This window comes from Coregonus clupeaformis, unplaced genomic scaffold (assembly GCF_020615455.1).
Source record: "Coregonus clupeaformis isolate EN_2021a unplaced genomic scaffold, ASM2061545v1 scaf0090, whole genome shotgun sequence".
NCBI lineage: Eukaryota > Metazoa > Chordata > Actinopteri > Salmoniformes > Salmonidae > Coregonus > Coregonus clupeaformis.
This window is the reverse complement of record NW_025533545.1, coordinates 307215-323041: the sequence shown is the minus strand read 5'-3', so window position 1 is coordinate 323041 and position 15827 is coordinate 307215. Positions and strand designations below refer to the sequence as shown.

Here is a 15827-nt window from a genome sequence, read left to right as displayed (position 1 = left end):
CAACATTTGAGAGAAATAAGCTTTTTGTGCAATATGGAAAAAGTTTGCATATGGAAAATGTTTGAGATGTTTTATTTAGGCTCATGAAACATGGGACCAAAACTTTACATGTTGCGTATATATTTTTGTTCAGTAAATGTCATACATTGCCATAACTGTTCCTGCATACTGCTGCGTATACTCACTTCAGTCTCCAGAGCAAATAAACTGTCTTGAATACAAGCCATGTCTACTTTTTTTGCTATATTGACAGACTAATCTACTGTTTTATTGAAACATGTTTACTTGCCAACAAATTAAAGTTGATATGAGAAACCAACTCCCTCCATCCTTTGTTTTAGCAGTTACATTTAGTCACTTGTCAGTACACTTGTAAAAAATATTATATAAAACACCATTATATGCACAACAGCTAGCAATCTCTAGACCACAATACAGTTGTGAGCATACTAGGTATTCTATATTATACTACATCAGTCTAACTGATTATGGATGTTGTGTCGGTTGAATGTTCCAGGCAGGATTCCAGAATGTTCATCATTTGGTGAACCTCTTCTTGTGTTGGGTATTGGCAGCTGGTTTAGCAGGCTTTGGCGCTGTGGAAACGTCGGCAGGGATTTGGGGTTTGTGGGGCTGTGAGTCTAGCTCCTTGTAAACAACCATCTGGTTCTTCTGCACTCCGCAGCCAGTTGGACAAGCCTCTCATACACTTTCTTCACCGCCCACCGCTTCGACCTCTTGCAGAAGATATGTTTGTACTGCAAGTCTCCTGGAAAGACATGAATACTGATCATGAAGATGTGTAACCATACAATAAACCATGTTAATCTAAATAAAAAAGGGTTCAGTAAACTGGTATGTGTTTTGTTACACTCTGAGTCAAAAATGGGGCTTAAAGCAAAGATGTGAAAAGTTTGAGGAGGGCTTGACATGTAAACAGTCTAGTCGTGTATTGTTGTGTATGAGCACCTACAGATGTACTGTTGAGTAGACAAGCACTGCCAACAATTGAGTGCATAGGCTAGAAGAGTATACTAACATGCCAAAGAACTGACTGCAAGGGTGTGAAAAGTTTGAGGAGCACTTGTTTTGTAGACAGTTTAGTGTATTGGTGATTTGTTATTTATTTCATGCCAATAGATTATGCATACTAACCTTCACACAGAATACCCACCCAACAGGCACCAGTCAAGTCACCCACACCATCCCCTCCTTAATAATACCCCCTTTTATCAAATGTACACTTCAAGCCTTGGCTGAACAATCAACTAAGCCTCCATAATACAGAGAAAACTACAGTAGAAGTTGTAGCCTACTTGTAAACACACAAACTATGAAAAGACACGGACCATGTTTATGCCTCGCTCCAGTATATGGAAAGATTTAGTAGATTTTAGAAGGTGATTTAAACTAGTTCCTGGTGCGGAGCTTGATGTTAACGCCTCTGCTGCAGATGATGATGAGATCAGACTCTATAAATATAAATCAGATTAGCCTCTGCGGTAGTTAGCTGGCTAACGGTTAGCTTAAGTACCCTAACGAAGCTAAACGTTAGCTTGCAAAGTTACAAATTCCATCGCCAAATAGCAGTAGGCTATTTACATTGTTTTGGAAGGTTTAGCCAGCGTATTATGAAAGCTAGCAAACTAGATTTTGGTTTAGATAAACAAATGTGTTTGCTAGTTAGCTAGGTAACGTCAGCTACAGTGGGGGAAAAAAGTATTTAGTCAGCCACCAATTGTGCAAGTTCTCCCACTTAAAAAGATGTGAGAGGCCTGTAATTTTAATCATAGGTACACGTCAACTATGACATACAAATTGAGAATTTGTTTTTCCAGAAAATCACATTGTAGGATTTGTAATGAATTTATTTGCAAATTATGGTGGAAAATAAGTATTTGGTCACCTACAAACAAGCTTTCTGGCTCTCACAGACCTGTAACTTCTTCTTCAAATCAAATCAAATCAAATTTTATTGGTCACATGCGCCGAATACAACAGGTGCAGACATTACAGTGAAATGCTTACTTACAGCCCTTAACCAACAGTGCATTTATTTTAAACAAAAAAAGTAAAAATAAAACAACAACAAAAAAAGTGTTGAGAAAAAAAGAGCAGAAGTAAAATAAAGTGACAGTAGGGAGGCTATATATACAGGGGGTACCGTTGCAGAGTCAATGTGCGGGGGCACCGGCTAGTTGAGGTAGTTGAGGTAATATGTACATGTGGGTAGAGTTAAAGTGACTATGCATAAATACTTAACAGAGTAGCAGCAGCGTAAAAAGGATGGGGTGGGGGGCAGTGCAAATAGTCCGGGTAGCCATGATTAGCTGTTCAGGAGTCTTATGGCTTGGGGTAGAAGCTGTTGAGAAGTCTTTTGGACCTAGACTTGGCACTCCGGTACCGCTTGCCGTGCGGTAGCAGAGAGAACAGTCTATGACTAGGGTGGCTGGAGTCTTTGACAATTTTGAGGGCCTTCCTCTGACACCGCCTGATATAGAGGTCCTGGATGGCAGGAAGCTTTGCCCCAGTGATGTACTGGGCCGTACGCACTACCCTCTGTAGTGCCTTGCGGTCGGAGGCCAAGCAGTTGCCATACCAGGCGGTGATGCAACCAGTCAGGATGCTCTCGATGGTGCAGCTGTAGAATTTTTTGAGGATCTGAGAGGATCTAAGAGGCTCCTCTGTCCTCCACTCGTTACCTGTATTATTGGCACCTGTTTGAACTTGTTATCAGTATAAAAGACACCTGTCCACAACCTCAAACAGTCACACTCCAAACTCCACTATGGCCAAGACCAAAGAGCTGTCAAAGGACACCAGAAACAAAATTGTAGACCTGCACCAGGCTGGGAAGACTGAATCTATAGGTAAGCAGCTTGGTTTGAAGATATCAACTGTGGGAGCAATTATTAGGAAATGGAAGACATACAAGACCACTGATAATCTCCCTCGATCTGGGGCTCCACGCAAAATCTCACCCCGTGGGGTCAAAATGATCACAAGAACGGTGAGCAAAAATCCCAGAACCACACGGGGGGACCTAGTGAATTACCTGCAGAGAGCTGGGACCAAAGTAACAAAGCCTACCATCAGTAACACACTACGCCGCCAGGGACTCAAATCCTGCAGTGCCAGACGTGTCCCCCTGCTTAAGCCAGTACATGTCCAGGCCCGTCTGAAGTTTGCTAGAGTGCATTTGGATGATCCAGAAGAGGATTGGGAGAGTGTCATATGGTCAGATGAAACCAAAATAGAACTTTTTTGGTAAAAACTCAACTCGTCGTGTTTGGAGGACAAAGAATGCTGAGTTGCATCCAAAGAACACCATACCTACTGTGAAGCATGGGGGTGGAAACATCATGCTTTGGGGCTGTTTTTTCTGCAAAGGGACCAGGACGACTGATCCGTGTAAAGGAAAGAATGAATGGGGCCATGTATTGTGAGATTTTGAGTGAAAACCTCCTTCCATCAGCAAGGGCATTGAAGATGAAATGTGGCTGGGTCTTTCAGCATGACAATGATCCCAAACACACCGCCCGGCCAACGAAGGAGTGGCTTCGTAAGAAGCATTTCAAGGTCCTTGAGTGGCCTAGCCAGTCTCCAGATCTCAACCCCATAGAAAATCTTTGGAGGGAGTTGAAAGTCCGTGTTGCCCAGCGACAGCCCCAAAACATCACTGCTCTAGAGGAGATCTGCATGGAGGAATGGGCCAAAATACCAGCAACAGTGTGTGAAAACCTTGTGAAGACTTACAGAAAACGTTTGACCTGTGTCATTGCCAACAAGGGGTATATAACAAAGTATTGAGAAACTTTTGTTATTGACCAAATACTTATTTTCCACCATAATTTGCAAATAAATTCATAAAAAATCCTACAATGTGATTTTCAGGATTTTTTTTCTTCTCATTTTGTCTGTCATAGTTGACGTGTACCCATGATGAAAATTACAGGCCTCTCTCTTCTTTTTAAGTGGGAGAACTTGCACAATTGGTGGCTGACTAAATAATTTTTTCCCCCACTGTACCTTACCTCAGCTTGTCCTATTTTCTGCTGCGCTGATGTTGGCTGATCGGATGCTTTCTTCTTTGAAGTGAAGGGGAAAATCGATGGAATAGCATCACTTTTCAACGTTCGACGACATGGCAACCCCATCAGTTGAGACTTAAGTTACGTTTCGAAATCCTCTGGCTGAAAGTGCTGGCTACAAACATAAGACATTTTGATATTTCTCACATCAATTGGCTACACCTCCATTAGCCAGTCCTCCACGTCCTGAAATCACTATGAATTCTGGATATTGTGGTATTTCTACCTGTGATATGCAGAAACGCTCGTATTTGCGTGTAATGAGGAAATTCTAAATGTTTATAACACATGTGTTTATAACATATTAATGGACATATATAGTGAAATAGAGCAGCGGTGAAATTTCCCTTGACCTCTAATTGATCCAGGGGCCCTGTACAAATCAAATCAAATGTTATTGGTCACATACACGTATTTAGCTGATGTTATTGCGGGTGTAGCGAAATGCTTGTGTTTCTAGCTCCGACAGTGTAGTAATAACTAACAAGTAACATCTAACAATTTCACAACATATACCCAATACACACAAATCTAAGTAAAGCAATCGAATTAAGAATATATAAATAAATATATGGACGAGCAATGTCAGAGCGGCATGGACTAAGATACAGTAGAATAGTATAGAATACAGTATATACAGTTGAAGTCGGAAGTTTACATACACCTTAGCCAAATACATTTAAACTAATTTCTCCAAAAAGTACGATCTTTGTCCCGATGTGCAGTTGCAAACCGTAGTCTGGCTTTTGTATGGCGGTTTTGGAGCAGTGGCTTCTTCCTTGCTGAGCGGCCTTTCAGGTTATGTCAATATAGGACTCCTTTTACAGTGGATATAGATACTTTTGTACCCGTTTCCTCCAGCATCTTCACAAGGTCCTTTGCTGTTGTTCTGGGATTGATTTGCACTTTTCGCACCAAAGTACGTTCATCTCTAGGAGACAGAACGCATCCCCTTCCTGAGCGGTATGACGGCTGCGTGGTCCCATGGTGTTTATACTTGCGTACTATTGTTTGTACAGATGAATGTGGTACCTTCAGGCGTTTGGAAATTGCTCCCAAGGATGAACCAGACTTGTGGAGGTCTACCATTTTTTTCTTCTTCTTGGCTGATTTCTTTTGATTTTCCCATGATGTCAAGCAAAGAGGCACTGAGTTTGAAGGTAGGCCTTGAAATACATCAACAGGTACACCTCCAGTTGACTCAAATGATATCAATTAGCCTATCAGAAGCTTCTAAAGCCATGACATCATTTTCTGGAATTTTCCAAGCTGTTTAAAGGCACAGTCAACTTAGTGTATGTAAACTTCTGACCCACTGGAATTGTGATACAGTGAAATAATCTATCTGTAAACAATTGTTGGAAAAATTACTTGTGTCATGCACAAAGTAGATGTCCTAACCGACTTGACAAAACTATAGTTTGTTAACAAGAAATTTGTGGAGTGGTTGAAAAACAAGTTTTAATGACTCCAACCTAAGTGTATGTAAACTTCCGACTTCAACTGTACATATGAGATGAGTAATGCAAGATATGTAAACATTATTAAAGTGACTAGTGTTCCATTTATTAAAGCGGCCAGTGATTTCAATAGGCAGCAGCAGCCTCTAATGTGCTTGTGAAGGCTATTTAACATTCTGATGGCCTCGAGATAGAAGCTGTTTTTCAGTCTCTCGGTCCAGTTTTTGATGCACCTGTACTGACCTCGCCTTCTGGATGATAGCGGGTGAACAGGCAGTGGCTCGGGTGGTTGTTGTCCTTGATGATCTTTTTGGCCTTCCTGTGACATCGGGTGCTATAGGTGTCCTGGAGGGCGGGTAGTTTGCCCCCCCGGTGATGCGTTGTACAGACCGCACCACCCTCTGGAGAGCCCTGCGGTTGCGGGGGGTGCAGTTGCCGTACCAGGCGGTGATACAGGCCAACAGGATGCTCTCAATTGTATATCTGTAATGGCTGCTCTGGCCGTGACCCCACTCCCTGGGGGTGTCTCAGGGGGTTGGGATATGCAAAAAAAAAAAAAAATCCATTACACACTTTTGTGTAACAGGCCAAATATAAACATCCCCAAAATTATTATTATTATTATACAGACGCTATAATGGCACAGATACAAAGATTTGTCCTCTAGCTATTGTAGTACCTGAGGAATTATGACTTTGTTAATGTTTGCAAATGGTAGCTTAGAGAATGTTGATTTGGCCCAGGGAGACATCTGGAGAGCAGTTTTAGAGGGGCACCCTAAAACAGAGGAAGTCTGTTAGGTGACCTCCTGGGATTGGTCTGTAGGGGAAAACACCCATATCAATTTACATAGGATATATACTATGGTTTGGGACAAAGGACGGTGAGAATAGCATATTTGAATTTGGGTCGGCTGTTCTCCGGGTGTCTGCAGACATCCATAAATTGAAGCTGGAATACTCTGATATAAATAAACCTTTATGATCGAAGTACAGCGTCAGCGGATCTCCTTGTTCTCACAGCATAATTAGCAATGTTTTCTCGACACAACACTATCTCTATGGGTGGCCACAAACAAATCGAACCCGCTTAGTTTCACGTCCTCATTTTCTTCTTTGTATTGGCGGGTGTTATTTGCATAACACAACACAGCGCCCCCTGGTGGATGGAGTTCCACTACACACTACAGACCAGTGGTAATGGAAAAAATAAACAACGTCGGGAAACAGTTAATATAAGTAATAGAGTGATGTAGGATTTCTTGAAGGAACTGAATTGAAAGAACACAGATTTTATTTTATATATTACCAGGCAGGTCAATTAAGAACACATTGTCACACAGGCGACTCCTGACAACTGCAACAGCTTGGGACAGATGTGACAGCGTGCACTAAAGACTTTCCTAAGAGTTTTGTTCACATCCTGCCTTGTTATTCCCATCTCCTGACAGAACATATTAATCCTACTTTCTTTCAGTTTTCATCCTGTTTTCTTCCTTTGTGGACGTTTTTCACATGGGTCAGCAGGTTAGTTTTCTGAGTGAAGCTCTTCCCACAGTCACCACAGCTAAACGGGTTCTCTCCTGTGTGAGTCCGTATATGTTCAGTTAGGCTCTTCTTGAGACGGAAGCTCTTCCCACAGTCACCACAGCTAAAAGATTTCTCTCCTGTGTGAGTCCGTATATGTTCAGTTAGGCTCTGCTTGAGACTGAAGCTCTTCCCACAGTCACCACAGCGAAATGGTTTCTCTCCTGTGTGAGTCCGTATATGTTCAGTTAGTCTCTGCTTGCGACTGAAACATTTCCCACAGTCACCACAGCTAAATGGTTTCTCTCCTGTGTGAGTCAGTGTATGCCTGGTTAGGTGCGCCTTGTGATTGAAGCTCTTCCCACAGTCACCACAGCTAAATGGTTTCTCTCCTGTGTGAGTCCGTATATGATTGGTTAGGTTGTTCTTGAGACTGAAGCCTTTCCCGCAGTCACCACAGCTAAATGGTTTCTCTCCTGTATGAGTCTGTTTATGATATGTTAGAGTGTGCTTGCGAGTGAAACATTTCCCACAGTCCCCACAGCTAAATGGTTTCTCTCCTGTGTGAGTCAGTTTATGCATGGTTAGGTTATTCTTGAGACTGAAGCTTTTCCCACAGTCACATCTAAAAGGTTTCTCTCCTGTGTGAGTCAATACATGCCTGGTTAGGTGCTCCTTGCGATTGAAGCTTTTCCCACAGTCACCACAGCTAAATGGTTTCTCTCCTGTGTGAGTCAGTATATGCTTCTCTAGGACTCCCTTCTGACTGAAACATTTCCCACAGTCACCACAGCTAAATCGTTTCTCTCCTGTGTGAATACTCATGTGCCTGGACAGATCTTTTTTGAGTTTGAAGGTCTTGCCACAAACAGGGCAGGTGCAGGGTTTCCCACCGTGACAGAGTCGAACATGGGTCTTCAGTTTATAGGTGGAGTTGTAGCGTTTTTTGCAGAAGCGGCATTCGCTGAGTCTCTTCTTGGAGAAGGTCACAGTGCCAAAAGGTTTGAGATCCACTGGTTTAGAGTCACTCTCTCTGTTCTCCACAGTCTGGGTTTGGGGAAGAGTCAAGGACTGAAGTGGGTCCTCCTGATCACATTCACTTTTCACACAGGAAGGAGTGAATATGAACTCTATGATATCAGCCTCCAGCCCTTGAAGCTGCTCTTCCTCCTGACTGGTCCTGAGTTCCTCCTGTTCCTCTTTAATCTGTGTGGGCTCTGGGTCCTCCTGCCCCAGACTGGGGCTCCACTCCTGCTCACAGTGCTGCTGCTCAGGGGGAACCTCCTCTTCAGAGACAGAGAGAGAGAGCTGCAGGGAGTCTGGAGGGAAGTCCATGGGTGCAGACATTTTATTTGAACGTGCTCTGAGTAGTGTGACACCTGCCATTGCCACCGCACACATCTGTCCTTTACCTCGTTGTGTCGCCATCTGAGATGTGTTTAATTCAGAAAATGTACTGACACATTCCAGGAACTTGAGGAAGGTGGGAGCGTTCTCCCTCCACTCAGCCAGAACCTTCTCCCACTTGAAGCTCTTCAGGTCATCCGGGTCGATCCGTTGAAGGATGGAATTGAACCTCAGGCTGGTTAGATTTCTACATTCCTTCTCCACAACGCTGAGCACCTCGTCGACCGTTACGTCACGTAGGCCAGGTACGGACATGACACACCTCGGTAGCGCGCGGTAACGTCCCTGGGCCAGGTTAGTTCCCATTTTCTCAAAGGGGCCTTTAAGGATCCTACTCTTCATTGATTTGGCCGTCCTCACAACGACCTGAAAAAAAATGAATGAATTGATTAATTGATTGGATTCATAGAGCAAGATCTCAAAGCTCTTTACGTAGTATGGGGGAAACTCACTTCATCAATGTCTAGCACCCTAGAGTGATCTAGCACCCTAGAGTGAAGCACAGAGACCAATTTGTGCCAGAACACTCACCACATATCAGCTATCATGGTGGAGAGGTGAGGAGTGATATGCCAATTGGGAATTGGGGTGGATGATTAGGTGGCCATGATGGAATGGGGCCAGGTTGTGAATTCGGCCATGTCATCGGGGTTAACACCCATAATACCATTAAGTAACATTTCTATTAGTAACTGGACATACTGATATACTGATAGTATTAACTGGGTTGTGTGTGTGTGTGGGGTCAGGTGTCATTCTAAACAAACCTTTGTTTCTTTTTTAAACGTGTTTATTCCATATCGTCGAGTAGCTGGACACGTTGACCTTGTCGCTGCAAGGTTGGTTGATGGTTGTGTCTGTGACTCGGGGTTGGACAGTGTCAGTCTGCCCACTTCTCCCTAAAGTGGACAGATGGTGTAAAATGCTTTGTCATCAGTAGACATGGATTAACTAGGGTTATGGTCTATAACCAGGGTTATATTGGACAGGAGAATTTAACCAATATGTATACAAGTTATGGGGTTAATTTCAGCCAACAGGACACATGCATATTAACTAGGGTTATATTGATTGATCACAAAACAAAATCTGTGCTTTCCCAGCTAGCACATAACGTTCTGAGATCGTGCTAACAGATGACTGGAAGTCTATGGGTAACACTTGTTAGCACTGGCTCGCAAAACTACCTCTGAATTCTGTCATACTGGACACAGAGAGATAGAAATGGTATCCACAAGTTCATCTGTCTCTAGGGAAGTACAGTGCCTTGCAAAAGTATTCATCCCCCTTGGCGTTTTTTCCTATTTTGTTGCATTACAACCTGTAATTTAAATTGATTTTTATTTAGATTTCATGTAATGGACATACACAAAATAGTGCAAATTGGTGAAGTGAAATGAAAAAAAGTCCTTGTTTCAAAAAATTCTAAAAAATAAATAACGCAAAAGTGGTGCGTGCATATGTATTTATCCCCTTTGCTATGAAGCCCCTAAATAAGATCTGGTGCAACCAATTACCTTCAGAAGTCATAATTAGTGAAATAAAGTCCACCTGTGTGCAATCTAAGTGTCACATGATCTGTCACATGATCTCAGTATATATACACCAGTTATGAAACCCCCCAGAGTCTGCAACACCACTAAGCAAGGGGCACCACCAAGCAAGCAGCACCATGAAAACCAAGGAGCTCTCCAAACAGATCAGGGTGACTTCATAAAAAAATATCAGAAACTTTGAACATCCCACGGAGCACCATTAAATCCATTATTAAAAAATGGAAAGAATATGGCACCACAAACTTGCCAAGACAGGGCCGCCCACCAAAACTCACGGACCAGGCAAGGAGGGCATTAATCAGAGAGGCAACAAAGAGACCAAAGATAACCCTGAAGGAGCTGCAAAGCTCCACAGCGGAGATTGGAGTATCTGTCCATAGGACCACTTTAAGCTGTACACTCCACAGAGCTGGGCTTTACGGAAGAGTGGCCAGAAAAAAAGCCATCGCTTAAAGAAAAAAATAAGCAAACATGTTTGGTGTTCGCCAAAAGGCATGTGGGAGACTCCCCAAACATATGGAAGAAGGTACTCTGGTCAGATTAGACTAAAACTGAGCTTTTTGGCCATCAAGGAAAATGCTATGTCTGGCGCAAACCCAACACACCACTCCGAGAACACCATCCCCACAGTGAAGCATGGTGGTGGCAGCATCATGCTGTGGGGATGTTTTTCATCGGCAGGGACTGGGAAACTGTTCAGAATTGAAGGAATGATGGATGACGCTAAATACAGGGAAATTCTTGAGGGAAACCTGTTTCAGTCTTCCAGAGATTTGAGACTGGGACGGAGGTTCACCTTCCAGCAGGACAATGACCGTAAGCATACTGCTAAAGCAACACTCGAGTGGTTTAAGGGGAAACATTTAAATGTCTTGGAATGGCCTAGTCAAAGCCCAGACCTCAATCCAATTGAGAATCTGTGGTATGACTTAAAGAATGCTGTACACCAGCGGAACCCATCCAACTTGAAGGAGCTGGAGCTGAAGAGTTATGCACGCTTAAGTTCTGTTTTTTTTTTCTTATTTCTTGTTTGTTTCACACACAAAAAATATTTTGCATCTTCAAAGTGGTAGACATGTTGTGTAAATCAAATGATACAAACCCCCCAAAAATCAATTTTAATTCCAGGTTGAAAGGCAACAAAATAGCAAAAATGCCTGGGGGGGGGGAATAATTTCGCAAGCCATAAAGGGCCTCAAATTCCCAAAGTATCCCTTTAAAGTCATGTTTTCAAATTGTTCTGAGAACGTTAAGAAACAACGTTCTTCTGTAGGAATTTCAGTACTTCCACAGAACATTCCACACAAGTTCCCATGTGGTTCTATTCAATGTCATATTTTTACTACATTCTGCAATTGTTCTCAAGCGATGTTCTCAGAACATTCAGATAATGAATGTATGGTTCTCCTTTATGTCAGTTCTTGGCAATTTTCTGGGAACATACATTTTATATACCATTTTTCTTCTACATATTAACACCAATTAGTTCTAAATTCCATTCTCAGAACATGAAGAAAACTTTCCACAAAAAAACACATGAAAACTTTTGTCATGTTCAGAAATGTTCCAAGAATATACACAGTTTAAAGAACATTAAGAACACCTTCCTAATTTTGCGTTGCACCCCCCTCCTTTTGCCCTCAGAACAGCCTCAGTTTGTCAGGTCATGGACTCTACAAGGCGTTGAATGTGTTCCACAGGGATGCTGGCCCATGTTGACACCGATGCTTCCTACAGTTGTGTCAAGTTGGCTGGATGTCCTTTGGGTGGTGGACCATTCTTGATACACAAGGGAAAACTGTTGAGCGTGAATAAACCAGCAGCGTTGCAGTTCTTAACACAAAACCGGTGCGCCTGGCACCTACTACCATAACCCCGTTCAAAGGCACTTAAATATTTTGTCTTGCCCATTCACCCTCTGAATGGCACACATACACAATCCAAGTCAATTGTCTTAAGGCTTAAATCTACACCGATTGATGTGGATTTAACACGTGACATCAATAAGGGATCACAGCTTTCACCTGGATTCACCTGGACAGTCTATGCCACCAACTGCAAGTCGCTCTGGATAAGAGCGTCTGCTAAATGACTAAAATGTAAAAAGCAGGTGTTCTTAATGTTTTGTACACTCAGTGTACATTCCGTTCTCAGCGTCAACAAAACTCTAACCTCTATCTTAATAAGTGCTTGTTTCCTTTCAAATGGGGTCTGTTTGAATAGACTAAAAATGAACAGCTTTGTATGCGTAAAAAAGCCCATGGCATGCTCCATCCTGGTGGCGCAGTGGACTAATTCCAGGGATAGAGAACAGAAGATCATAGGTTCAAATCTCGCTGATGCCGTGTCACAATAAAACAAACTGTTTGCATGATTAATGTCTAAGCAAATTAATTTATATGTGTCCTATTAAACTCAGCAAAAAAAGATACGTCCTCTCACTGTCAACTGCGTTTATTTTCAGCAAACTTAACATGTGTAAATATTTGTATGAACATAAGATTCAACAACAGACATAAACTGAACAAGTTCCAAAAGACATGTAACTAACAGAAATTGAATAATGTGTCCCTGAACAAAGGGAGGGTCAAAATCAGAAGTAACAGTCAGTATCTGGTGTGGCCACCAGCTGCATTAAGTACTGCAGTGCATCATCTCCTCATGGACTGCACCAGATTTGCCAGTTCTTGCTGTGAGACGTTACCCCAATCTTCCACCTGCAAGTTCCCGGACATTTCTGGGGGGAATGGCCCTAGCCCTCACCCTCCAATCCAACAGGTCCCAGACGTGCTCAATGGAATTGAGATCAAATGTTATGTCTGGCGCAAACTCAACACACCACTCCGAGAACACCATCCCCACAGTGAAGCGTGGTGGTGGCAGCATCATGCTGTGGGGATGTTTTTCATCGGCAGGGCCAAATAACCTATAATTTCCATTCTCATAGCGTTAATAAAACCAGAGTAAAAGGTTCTCAGAACCTCCCTGCAACCTAAACATGTACCTTCCCAGAAGAGGCTAAATGTTCACTTCTGTTCTCAGAACGTTTACCGAACGTTCCGTTTTACAGGTCGGGAAAGTAATGCCTTTGGTAATGCTCATCGGTCTATAGGTTAATTTGAATAATTTAGTGGCATTACATTTGCGCGTCTGTACAGTGTATTCTTTACGTAGGCCATTTTATTTATCACATGTACAGCATAAAGATAGAGGCGTTGAGAGTCAAATCTGCTGCAGCATCGTGGTGCTTTCAAGACAACTGGGAACTCTGAAAAATACGAGGTCAAATCATGACGTCAGGTGATCTTCAGGTCTGGACCCATTTCCACAAAGAGCCTCAGAGTAGGAGTGCTGATCTAGGATCAGGTCCCAACCTGTCCATATAATCTTATTCATTATAATCTAAAAAAGGCCAAACTGATCCTAGAGATCAGCACTCCTACTCTGACAGGCTTTTTGGATACAGGCTCTGGTTAGTTCTTTTGGGAAAGGGCTTTATGCTACAGACTAATTTGATTGACAGAACGTTGATACTAACCTTTACGGTTTCTGGAGACCACATTAAAGGAGTTGGTGTTGTCGGTGCAGTCACAGTGGTTGGTGTTGATGATGGGACGGATACAGAATCAGATTGAAACAGATTTCTTCCCGCGGAGCCAATTTGTCTTGGAACGACAGAAGTGACAGAGTGGGGCTTTTTTCTCTCCGGTGATTTCTCAGTTGATGTGGTGCACCTTTTACATCCAACTGTATTTTCCCTTGTCATGTTTTTCACCAGACCAGCGATTCTCTGAGCATCTGCATTGCAGCGGCGATATTGGGAGAGCAGACCTTTGCAGTTGCTACAGACAGACATCAGGTTATCGCCAATGGTTACAGGTCCCATCAGCTCCTCTAAGGTAAAGGTGTAGTCAGGTTTCATTGAATAATATTTTCCTAAAAGTAAATTGTTTTTCTTCCTTATTGCATCAAAAGTACATCCACACATTCGACACACTTGTTCTTCCAGCCCTTTGGATGCCGGGGTCGTTGGCAAATACGTTTTTTCTCCAGGAGACCGTGGCTGCTCCATGTTTATCCTCCTGCACCCTAATCTCAGACACACAGAAATAAAATCTAGCGTAACTGCATCAGATGCTTGATTATGTTCTGGGGGAGACGTGTTAGAAAATGTACTAACGAGACTAGTGAAGTCTCCAACCCTATAAAACAGAAACTCTGTCAAATCCTGATTTGTCCAAACGATCAGTGATGGAAAAACCTGCAGAGCAGAACAAAGCTCCTTGTTTATCGATCACATCCCAGTCGGTCGACAGATGCTACTACCATTTACGTTACATGCATCTGTCCACAAGCACTTGGAGCTGCTCTTCCTCCTGACTGGCCCTGAGTTCCTCCTGCTCCTCTTTAATCTGTGTGGGCTCTGGGTCCTCCTGCCCCAGACTGGGGCTCCACTCCTGCTCACAGTGCTGCTGCTCAGGGGGAACCTCCTCTTCAGAGAGAGAGAGCTGCAGGGGAGGATAGGTTACATATACAGCCTTTAGACATGCCAGAGTGCACAATCCCATTTCAAAAAGCTTTCAGTGACACAGACAACCATTTAATCATATAGTAGCGACCTTGACCTTAACCCAACACCTAGCGACCTTGTCGAGAGGTTCGGACCTCTTGGTGTAACGGTTAAGGTGTTGGCTTGACAGTCGCTGGACCTTTGTTCGAGACCAGGTCGGGGCTATGCTCTGACTTCGCTACATTGCGTCAGAAGTGCAACGATGCCCGTGAGGCCATCAGAGAGACGTGTACACAAGAGGGACTTGTTATAGAGAAGCGTGGGGACACTCTCTCTCTCTCGATGGAAGGGGGTAACGTAGCAACCTTAATCCAACACCTAGCAACCTAGTCAAGAGGTTTGGACCGGGGATGTGACAAATAAATAAATAACCGCTTAAAACTGACTTTTTTTCTGTTAAGAAAATGTCATAAAAATTCAGTGTGAATTCACAATGCAGAATATAGTGCCATTTGCTCCTTCCTGCGCTGTGTACAGTCTGTACAGTCATATCTTACGATCATAACGTGGTGTCAGAAGTGTTTCAATGGTTGTCAAATAATAAAATACAACACTAGAACACTGTCCGAGTCGACTGGAGAGATTATTTGACAGAAAATACAAAATATTCTATGAATTTTGTTGGAGTTCAGTGACAAAAAAGTACCTACTTAACTTCTCTCTGTTTCTTTCTTTCTCACGTCTCGTGAGCACTGAGCAGTTGCTATGGATAATCACACCCAGAGAGTCGTGGAGCTGACACGCAGCACAGGGATGGCACATGGGACAGACGGAGACCAACAGCTAAATAATAGACATTGTTTTTTGGTTAGGGATTGTTTCTTAAAAGATGCAATATGTAACTTTTTTGGGCAACCCAACCAAATTCACATAGAAATGTGAGTTATAGATCTGTAATTCTTATTGAAAGCAAGTCTAAGAAGCTGTAGATCAGTTCTATGAGTGCCATTTCTATGCTTCCTGTTCTTACGTTTAAGTTTTTGCACACCAGCTTCAAAACAGCTGAAAATACATTTTTGGTTACATGGTACAATGACCCTCTACACTATGAATTGCTTGTTTTGTCACAAACTGGAATTAGGCAAACTATTAGAAATTTAGCAACTAGGAAATGGCGGAGTGATTTCTGCATATTGCATCTAACGTTAAAGATCCCAATTTCATTTAAAGATGCACTATGCAGAAATCGCTCCGCCATTTCCTGGTTGCTAAAATTC

The 15827-nt window shown here is 42.8% G+C and overlaps 1 protein-coding gene across 1 annotated transcript; it reads right to left on the bottom strand.

Moving 5' to 3' along the window:
* Positions 1-6822: 6822 nt before the first annotated feature.
* Positions 6823-8790, bottom strand: LOC121558858 (zinc finger protein OZF-like). Its single transcript, XM_045213222.1, has 2 exons — positions 8539-8790; positions 6823-8307 (listed from the first exon to the last, which is right to left on the bottom strand). Exons 1-2 carry the CDS (start codon positions 8788-8790, stop codon positions 7024-7026), a joined length of 1536 nt encoding a protein of 511 aa, XP_045069157.1. The 3' UTR covers positions 6823-7023.
* Positions 8791-15827: the final 7037 nt, after the last annotated feature.